The sequence below is a fragment of the Cynara cardunculus genome (genome assembly GCF_001531365.2).
Source record: "Cynara cardunculus var. scolymus isolate 2C chromosome LG 2, CcrdV1, whole genome shotgun sequence".
In the NCBI taxonomy this organism is placed as follows: Eukaryota; Viridiplantae; Streptophyta; class Magnoliopsida; order Asterales; family Asteraceae; genus Cynara; species Cynara cardunculus.
This window is the reverse complement of record NC_037529.1, coordinates 7542369-7553086: the sequence shown is the minus strand read 5'-3', so window position 1 is coordinate 7553086 and position 10718 is coordinate 7542369. Positions and strand designations below refer to the sequence as shown.

General features: G+C 38.4%; 2 protein-coding genes across 2 annotated transcripts; one reads left to right on the top strand and one right to left on the bottom strand.

Annotated features, from left to right (window-relative positions):
* Nucleotides 1-689: 689 nt before the first annotated feature.
* LOC112504869 (tubulin beta-2 chain-like) lies at nucleotides 690-3529 on the top strand. Its single transcript, XM_025108828.1, has 3 exons — nucleotides 690-1182; nucleotides 2056-2325; nucleotides 2568-3529. The coding sequence occupies exons 1-3, from the start codon at nucleotides 789-791 to the stop codon at nucleotides 3245-3247; spliced, it is 1344 nt and encodes a 447-aa protein (XP_024964596.1). The 5' UTR covers nucleotides 690-788; the 3' UTR covers nucleotides 3248-3529.
* A 380-nt stretch (nucleotides 3530-3909) lies between these two features.
* Nucleotides 3910-10089, bottom strand: LOC112504861 (serine/threonine-protein kinase BSK5-like). Its single transcript, XM_025108823.1, has 10 exons — nucleotides 9767-10089; nucleotides 9452-9675; nucleotides 8865-9000; nucleotides 8444-8577; nucleotides 8235-8340; nucleotides 7479-7564; nucleotides 7060-7248; nucleotides 6345-6515; nucleotides 5906-6019; nucleotides 3910-4297 (listed from the first exon to the last, which is right to left on the bottom strand). The coding sequence occupies exons 1-10, from the start codon at nucleotides 9858-9860 to the stop codon at nucleotides 4055-4057; spliced, it is 1497 nt and encodes a 498-aa protein (XP_024964591.1). The 5' UTR covers nucleotides 9861-10089; the 3' UTR covers nucleotides 3910-4054.
* Between the last annotated feature and the right edge of the window lie 629 nt (nucleotides 10090-10718).

The following is a 10718-nucleotide window of genomic DNA, read 5'->3' as shown; positions in this document are numbered from 1 at the left end:
CCAATGAAGACTAATTAGTTTGAGTTTGGCTCCAAAGGTTAAAGGTACCAGAAGATCACAAGTTCAAATCCAAGAACAAATAAAAATCTTCTTGTGGCCACAGAGGTTCAAATGCAGTGACTCCCGACTATATGCAAAAGCAGGTGGTCGCCTTGGGATTAGTCGGCTCGCATAACGAGTTGGATATTCAGGTTAATTAAAAAAATGGTGACTAAAATGTGAAACCTTGAACCTAACAAATTTCCAAGGTTTGGATGTTAATCTTCTTGTGTGATTAACAAGACAAGTATTAAGAATTTATTTCTAAATGTTAAATCTAATGCTAGTTGCATTATTTACAAATACGATGGTTGAAACCATCATTGATGGAATTGAATAAAATAATTATTTATCTCTCCCACTATCAACTTTTGAAGAATTCTCTTTATTTAAAGTTTTATATATGATTCTTTATTTTAAAGAACAAAATAACAAAACTGTTGGAGCATTTTAGAAAACAAAAACTCATTTTTCAAAATAAAAACCGAGTTAAAGTGATTATATTTTTATACAATTTACCCAAATTATACAGACATGTTCACTGTTTTGAAATTTAAATCAAAATATCTTGTATGCTATCTGTCTGCACCGATCTATACGTATACACATCTATAAATACGGTTTCTCCCTATATAAAACAGCCGTACAGAGACTGCAGACAACCGTCTGTTTCGATCCATATTCAAAACCCTATTTTCATTTTCCCTTCACTAACCCTAATCTCTCTCTCTCTTCACTCACACTCGAAAATGCGTGAGATCCTTCACATCCAGGGCGGCCAATGCGGTAACCAGATCGGAGCCAAGTTCTGGGAGGTCGTATGCGCCGAGCACGGTATCGATGTAACTGGTAAGTACACCGGAGACTCTGAACTCCAGCTCGAGAGGATCAATGTTTATTACAACGAGGCCAGCGGCGGAAGGTTTGTCCCACGCGCGGTGCTCATGGATCTGGAGCCAGGTACGATGGACAGTCTCAGATCTGGTGCCTACGGACAGATCTTCAGGCCTGATAATTTCGTATTTGGTCAGAGTGGTGCCGGTAATAACTGGGCCAAAGGACACTATACCGAAGGCGCTGAGTTGATCGACTCTGTTCTCGATGTTGTTAGGAAGGAGGCTGAGAACTGTGATTGCTTGCAAGGTATATACCCGTCTTTCTATCGTATATTTGTGTTGACATTTTATTGTTGATACTGATAATCGTTGAGTATGCTGTTGGCTGCTGTGTTAGAAATGACAGATCTACAACATATATGTAGGGTTAATTATAGCTGCTGTGTTAGAAATGACAGATCTACAACATATATGTAGGGTTAATTATAGCTGCTGTGTTAGAAATGACAGATCTACAACATATATATAGGGTTAATTATAATCTCTGTACTTCAAATATAATGGTGAAAATTTTCAAATCGATTTGTTGTTTTTGTCTCGATTGATAGATCTACCATGTGTTTGTTACTCGGATATGCTATTTATCCAAATTCTCTGACTTTGTCTATATATGCCATGCTTGACATATGCGAAACTGTTGGATCTCTTGTTTGCTTGCTCCAAATAATAGATCTATTATTTTCCATCCATTGCACAGTAAACGAGGATGTAGCTGATAAATACTGTTTAAAGCATATTTGTGTTGTACTCTGTTCAGAAATAAGGATGGTTTTCTTTAATATGCTCTGGTCATAAGAGTTGGTATTAGCACACAGAGCTATTGTCTGGATCCATGAAAGAAGGAAATCCTGTTTAATTATTTTGAAATTGTTGCTTCTAATGTTCGGGTTAGCTGTTGAATGAAAACAGTGCCAATTTTCCATCGATATAACTGCTTCGTCATCATACATGACTTATTTATATTCACAACTTAGTATTGACAATGGAACTTATATTATCCTATTTACCAATTTTATATATTTTACTCTCATGAGTTTATGTTTGTACCTGGTGTTGGCTATTATTGTTGGGTTCTCAACGGTTGGTTTTAGACTCCTTTTTAATAGTCTTTGAGGTGCAGGTTTTCAGGTGTGCCATTCTCTAGGAGGTGGGACAGGGTCTGGGATGGGGACGCTTTTGATTTCAAAGATCAGGGAAGAATATCCAGACAGAATGATGATGACTTTCTCTGTATTTCCCTCTCCTAAGGTTTCTGATACCGTTGTGGAACCTTACAATGCCACCTTATCTGTCCACCAGCTTGTGGAAAATGCAGATGAATGTATGGTTCTTGACAATGAAGCATTGTATGATATTTGCTTTAGGACACTCAAGCTGACAACCCCAAGCTGTAAGTTTTCCATATTAAATTCTTATGATATTCTGCTATGCTGTCTTTCTTTTCACCTTTTCTACATGTTATGAGGTTATTGGTTTTTTCATCAATGGGTTGTCCCAAGAATTTTTTCTAGGTTTAAATCTAGTGCAATATGCAAGTGTGGTGGTTGTCTATCCACCAATGTTGCTAATATATATTTACTTTTGAAAATTGCTGAAGAAATTATAGTTAACATAAGCTTAATTTTTTGGCAGTTGGTGATCTTAACCATCTCATTTCTGCAACCATGTCCGGAGTTACGTGCTGCCTGAGGTTTCCAGGACAGCTCAACTCCGATCTAAGGAAACTTGCTGTAAATCTCATCCCATTCCCACGTCTTCACTTCTTCATGGTTGGTTTTGCTCCTCTCACCTCTCGTGGGTCCCAACAATACCGTGCTCTCACCGTTCCAGAGCTGACCCAGCAAATGTGGGATGCCAAGAATATGATGTGTGCTGCCGACCCCCGACACGGGCGTTACCTGACTGCATCTGCCATCTACCGTGGAAAGATGAGCACCAAGGAAGTCGATGAACAAATGCTAAATGTGCAAAACAAGAACTCATCTTACTTTGTGGAGTGGATCCCCAACAATGTGAAATCAACTGTGTGTGATATCCCACCAACTGGTCTAAAGATGGCATCCACTTTCATTGGTAACTCTACATCCATCCAAGAAATGTTCAGGCGTGTTAGCGAGCAGTTTACTGCCATGTTCAGGAGGAAGGCTTTCTTGCATTGGTACACTGGTGAGGGAATGGATGAGATGGAGTTCACCGAGGCTGAGAGCAACATGAATGATTTGGTGTCGGAATATCAACAGTATCAAGATGCCACTGCTGATGAGGAGGGAGAGTACGAGGAGGAGGAAGAGGAGGGAGAGTATGAAGGCTGAAGACAATGGAACTTGTGAGGACTCTATTATGCTTATTTTAGTTGTACGTGTGCTTATCCGTGGTTGTAATCTTCTCGACTACCATTCTATCGAATACACTAGGGGGACGAAAACCGGATAGTTTGTGAAAGTCTTACAAGAAAGCAATGTTTTTTGCTAAAGAAGTATGGGTGTAATTGTGTCTGGATTATAACTAGTACTGGTTTTTTATTTTGTGCCTGCCTATTTCTGGCTGAATTTTGTTTCCTGAAAACGTAATTTGCATATTTGCTTCTAAATTCTCTTTTGGATTTCTTGGATCTATTTTTGAAATGTATTATATATTCATTTTTGAATCTCTTTTTTCTTAAACTATGTTTGAATATAATTATGTAAAGTTATATTTACTTTGAAAAATCATGGTCTTGTAAAATTATATATTTTACCTTAGAATTGTGCTTGAATATAATTATGTAAAGTTATATTTACTTTAAAGCATATTTCTACCCTTTCCATCTCAAATAAGTGACAATTTGCCAAATGTTTTTCACACATAAAAACTTACTATTAATTCTAACTTACCCCTGTCAGGTAATATTATCGGTACACTCACCCAGTTAGGTAAATGAGTATAATTTTCCTTTTAAAACAAGTACCCCCATTCCTACTTAGCAAGTTACAAATTTGAGAAACACCTTATCATTCCACAACCTTGGCAGCCTGTGAGGAACATACAAATTCAATCCTTTTTGTGCACAAACCCAGTCATCGGATTGAGTCTATATTTACAATCATATTCAAAATCGAAAGCAAAAACCTAAAAAAGATTCAGTTTCTTTTTGTTTTGGCCTCCAACGTCGAGCCATCTTTAAGCATTTCACGAGCATCGTTCTCCATTCCTAGGCCAAACAGAGCAGCAGCTTGGAGATAAAGTGCGGTCGCCCAGTCCGGCGATGTCACCTGGGCTTGCATTGCATCTCCCAGAGCTTCTTGTGCTTTGTTGTTCATCAAGTAGCACAAACACCGTCTGGCATACACCGTTGGCGAAACCATCGCTCCATTCTCGATGAACTGAACCAAGAACACCAGGTTTTAGAGAAGATTCTATGCCACAAACAGTTGCCAAAACATATGAATGTGAAAATATACGTGGAACCCCATTTTATACTCATGCTCAAACTCTAGCTGACGTGGAACTCTAACATACCCCCTCCAAACTGTCCTCAAGTATCAAGTCCCTAGGGTGGTAAGAACTTGACTCTGATACCATGTGAAATCAAACTAACGAATTGAAGTCAAAACAAGTTCAATTAGTCAATAAATATGACTAAAACATAGGCCATCCATGAAGGGTATTTTAGACACTTGACTTTTACTAACATTACAAGTCAAGTCTTGAGTGTTGCAATTTTCATGGGATGGAGGGTGTAACATAGTTGATTTTGTAATGAGAAAAAGAAACAGTAGAAAACCGAAGTTTAGAAGTTATATGCTGAACCAGTGTGTAAATTGAAGTTTATAATCTGAAGTTTTGTACGATAATAGATTAAAGAAGCCGGAATAATAATTGCAACAATTTCCATTTTGTGTTACATTCCATATTCATTGCAATATTCCAAAATGACTAATTTGTTTATTGTGATATTTCCGGGTTATTAAAGAGTGTCGTAGACATTTGGCTAATGGTCCTAACACTTCTATTAGATTAAGGGGCTGTTTGGTTGGTTTTCTATTAGATCTTGTATGTATACAATTGTCTGTGTGGATTAACTTGTCTGCACAGATTAGAAAAGTTTTTGTTTGGGAGGACTTCTTCATAGATGGAAGGAGGGTGTTTTTTAATTGTGAGGGGCAGGTTTGGAAAAAAAACTTAGGGCCTGTTTGGTTCAGACATGTGAATGAAAATGGGAATGAAAATGGTAATGACAGGGAATGAAAATGGGAATGAATACTGCATTGATGCTGTTTGGTTAATACTAGGAAATCATTAAAAACCCTAGAACGACTGAAGAACCTTAATCGTTAAAAAAAAAGTGAAGAAGATTGAAGAACCCTAATTGGTGAAAAGGCAAGTCTGTACATCTACACATGATTTCCCACAAACCCACAATCTTTAATCGACAAAAACCCTAACGGTGAAGTCGTAAACCGATTACTTCGATTGAGTGGCCATGGATCGATTTGATTGGAAACCCACCACCGGCGTTCTGTTCGCACCACAGAATCTTGTGGAAAACCAAGATCTTTTCGAACCTATCGAATGAGAAAGTGAAGAAATCGATGAAATTTTCAGAAGATTGAAGAACCCTCATCTTTGATTCCAATATGGAGAAGACGCGATGTGAAGACGCGATGTGAAGACGCGGGAATAAAAATTTCATTCCCCCCGATTAGTTCAGGAATGGAAATTAATGGGTTTGCTATAATGGGCCCATTATATTATATCTAACCAAACCATATTTTTCATTGTCATTGTCATTCCTTACCTAGCAATACCCCCAACCAAACACCCCCTTAGTTTTCTGCATAAAGCTCCCTCCTAGAAGCTTACTGAATAAGCCACTTTATATATCATCAAGCCACTACCAAATAGTCATGTATAGCAGACCGAATAAGCTATGAGTGACATTAAGCTCACTAAACCGCAAACAAACAAGCCCTAAGAAGATGAGTACTTACAGTCGTGTATGATTCAATGGCAGCATTGAAGTCCTTGGCTTGGAAAGCAGTGTCCCCACGTTTTCTACCATTCAAAGCATCCTGTAACGGACTTGTCCACACTTGGAATGAGAGCTGCAACAAAATAAACAGGCAAAGTTGCTGAGCGGTGTGCTAAGGACTACTCAAGGTCAACAGCAATGGTCAATGAACAGCCAATGAACAACACAATCAACTTGATTATGATGGAACAAATAAAGAACTTATGGGTAACCCTGCTGCACCGACGCTCATACTTAGCCAGTGCAAGTATCATACTTGTAACTTGCTTCAAGATTCCAAGTTAAGCACATGATGCAATAACCAACTTGCAAAATGAACATTCAGCTTGCACAATATGTAGGTAAAGCACCAGGAAAAGTATTCAAAACGGATAACATAACAACTGAGAGAGAAAGACCTCATTTGGAACCCCTTCATCGTCCTTGTATCCAACCTTTTCCAGCATCTCGTGTATGGCAGTTAGATCCATTCTCGAGCAAGCTTCCCCAAACGGTGATAATAAGTCCGTTTCTGTTGCATTTGCCATTGGGGATTCATGAGTAATTTCCATCAAGACAAGGGATGACACCTGTTTTATTGCAACTAAATCAGAACATTGACAACAACTAAGTAGAGATACAAATCACCTGCCCTGAAATCCATCTCCCTCCCTGTCCCACCAATCAATCCTAACACATCGTTATTTTATTTAATTTATCTTTTTATTTCAATAAAGTAATGATGTGTCATGGGTTGATTGGTTGAAGGAGAGTGGACATGGAGTTTGAGCAATGTCCATGCTTGGTTGGTTTTTCATTAAGTCCTGTATAGATAAAGCTGTCTGTGTGGATTAATCCGTCTGTATAGTTTGGAAGGTTTTTGTTTGGGAGAGTTTTTCATAGATGAAAGGAGCATGTTTTTTAATTGGGAGTGGCAGATTTGGAAGAAACTTGGCTTTCTGCATAAAGCTTCCCCCTAGAAGCTTACTGAATAAGCCCCTTTCTATATCATGAAGCCACTACAAAACAATCATGTATAGCTGACCGAACAAGCTGCGAGTCCTATTAAGCTCATTAAGCTGCGAACAAAGAGGCCCTAAACCTATTTAGTTCATTAGCAGGAAATGCACATACCTCTATTTGTTTCTGAAGAGCAGCGAGGGAAGTCGCAATAGATTTTGCATTCGGCCTTTCACGAGGTTCATATTGCAAGCATCGTGAAGCTATCCTTACCAACTCACTACCATCATCATTAGAGAAATGACCCTCTAAACACGAATCCATTAGCATCTGGAAATTTTTCTCACGTATCAAGTCCAGTGCCTACAAACAGAAAGAGAACATAAATTTTGATCATATGATTTTTGTACAGTCTATCATGCAGACTATGTATGCGATCATAATTTTCCTTTTTGCAAATTATGTTAATTTCACTAGTGATCAAAGGGGTTCAATTGGCAGTGGCTGGCATGATTTTCTTTTGGAAACAACGGAGTTCTTTCTGTGCAGTTCATCCTTCGTTGTAACTGATAAATGAGAATTTAAGAACTTACATGGCTAGGGGGAATGTGCTTTCCGCTGAGAAGATCAAGAAGTATGGTGCCATAGCTGTAAATTGTACTTTCTGCTACTACTCTACCTGCCATGGTAATATATGAGCACTGAAACCAACTGTTATACAAGTAATATTCTAACAGAAAAGGTGAAAATTCATAGTTTCTAGGCGAATATGTGGAACCCCGTCAGATTACTCTTCAAAAGAGCCATTAAGAACATAAAGGAGGTTCCAACGTATATTGAGGATAAATGGTCCAAGTCTAGCCAATGTGGGACTCCAACACGCCCCCTCCAACAAAGGCTAGACGAGTATATATTGTCCCATGGTGTCGAGTCCCTAAAGTGGATAGATCTTGGCTCTGATACCATGTAAGAATACGTGGAATCACATCAGGTTACTCTTCAAAAGATCCCTTGGTTAGAAAAGGGAGGTTCCAACTTATATCGAGTAGATATGGTCCAACTCTAGCCAATGAGGGACTCCAACAATTTCATTCATATCAATATCAGGATGACCTCCCCCCCCCCCCCCAAAAAAAAAAAAAAAACGCACACACACAAACACAAAGGAAGTTCATGACATATATCAGATAATTGTGGCCCATCAATGTCATCAGAAGATGCAACTATTAATTTTCTCTAGGTAGTTTAAAATAGATTTTCCTGAAATAAACTCCATCGCAATTCACAAAGATGCTCCTTCTTAATATGTTTATCAGAATGTGTACTCTATATGTGGCCATTTGTTCTACCTGTCTTCATATATTCTGGAGGGGTGAAAGCTAAGTTGGTACTGTAGCTTTTTCCATCTCGGCTATTCTTCATTAGGCCGAAGCATGAGAGCCTGGGATTGCAATCCTGCCATATTGTGACTCCAATTAAGAACAAGAAAGACAGAAGACGACTATTCATCTGGACATATCAATAGAAAGCAACACTTTTATAGAAGCAGACACGTTACCTGATCAAACAATACCCTGTAAGCGTTGAGATCATGGTACAGGGATCGCCCTTTGCTACTGCAATACTCTAATGCTTGTGCCAAATACAGTGCCACCCGTAAACGCATAGCCCATTTCAGTGGTTGGCTTTCCCCTAAATTAGCACATTGTCACTAGATGCTTTCATAAATGCATTTGTATCTTATATGCACAAAACACACCATGGAGGTCTTACAGAAAGCACATCACAGGAACTTGCATTATACAACTCATTCTATATCAACCATGGGATTCATACCGTCACATGGGAAGAGCTCAACCAAGATTTTTTAAGATTTAGAACTACATAAGCTTCATTGATCATTCCCAAATCAAGAGCTCAAATTCTTACGAAATGGCTAAACACATAGTTATTTGCATGAAACTAGATAGTAGACTCACAATGAAATAGATGCTTGGATAAAGTCTCGTTGGACATGAACTCTGCCACCAGCAATCTCTCATCTCCTTCACAGCAGCATCCCAACAAATTTGCCAACCTTTGGCTCCTAAGATGCCCAACTGCTTTTGCTTCATCCTAGAAACTCAATATCACATAAGTAATCCACCTCATATACTTGGTGCATACATTAAAGATCACATTGAACCAATGCTACATACATACTTACATGGCTAACACCAGGCTTGTGCTTGAGGGTGTGCCATATAGAACAGGGTCCCAATTTTTTTGGGATGCCCAATTATATATGTTATAGGCTTTAGCACAATTATACCTGTTTTAGCTCAATTATAATGTTTTCATCACAAGACCTCCTCCTCCTCCCCATCTATAGTCTTGGTACATGTGTAACATTGCGTCCAAACCTCGGGCTAACACAATACATGTGTACATATACCCACAAGACACATAAAAAGATTTAAGAGTTTTGCTTATCACTATTCTTGATGTAGCAGCATCCCAATCCAGACCCGAATCAACAGAAAAACTCCTTAAATCAAAACTATTCAAAAGAAGCTAGATAACATACAAGGAATTGACGAGTATCAGGCCAAGCTGACTTGTTAAACCGCTTAACCGCGATCAAACGGTCACCATCTGCTAACTTCCCTTTATACACAACATTGGGCGCCTTCTCACCATGCTCAGACACAACATTCTCAACAGAAAACCCACCAGTTGCAGCTCTAAGCTCGTCTAACTTGAACTCCTTAAAACACGGCCACTTCACATCATTCTCCCCACCGCGATTCTCTGAAACATAACATCAAACACATTATACACACAAAGAATATGAACCAAATAAACCATGATCAAACACTTTAAAGCTTCAATTTAGACATACCCAGATCAGCGGAACGAGGACCCTTCTTGGATTTCAAATGACGCCACCCACATAAAGAAAATGAAGAACAAGAACAAGAACAACAAGCTCCCATGGTGTTAGTTGAAGAAAACACTTTCAGTTGTTATGGGAGAGAAAGGATTGATTGCAGAAGCAGATGCTTTAACGTCTGATCACCTCTCTCTCTCTTTGAAAGTATCAAAAGGTTTTGAAGAATGAAATGGGTTTCTGTGATTTGCATAAAGACGAATGATTAAGTGAGAGACGTTAGGAGTGATGATGATGGGATAAAAACAACAGTGATATTTCTGTAATCCAGGGATCTTGTCCTGTCCTTTCTCGCTCATCTTCCTTTTCTTCTCTCCAACTCGATACTCCTCCTCCTCGTACCAAAAACGTATTCCTTTTGTTTCTTCCCGTTTAACTGTCTTCGAATTTGCAGGGATATATTTTATATATATTTTTAAAATTTTATAATATCTTCAAATTTATATTTAAAAAATATATTATTGTTTGCTCAAAAGCACAAAAATTCATATTATAATATCGATAGGGATAAAAAAGTAAAACGAAATATTAGAATCGAGATATATCTCGTTGCATCACGTAAGTATCCTTCTAGTTTATATATATTAATAGAGGTCTACTTTATTAACCTTTAAATATATAGTTCATTTTCTTAGTGTTTTAGTGCAGGGTTGGTGAAGAAAACACCTCTACTTTTTTTTTTGATTAACCTGGATCTCCAACTCGTTATGCGAGCCGACTAATCCCAGGACGACCACCTGCTTTGCAGATAGTATAGAGTCACTTCATTTGAATCTCCATGGCCACAAGAGGATTTTTATTCCTCCTTGGATTTGAATCTGGGACCTCCAGATATTTTTGACCTTTGGAGCCAAGCTCAAATCAATCAGACACCACCCTTATGGTTAAAACACCTCTACTTTTG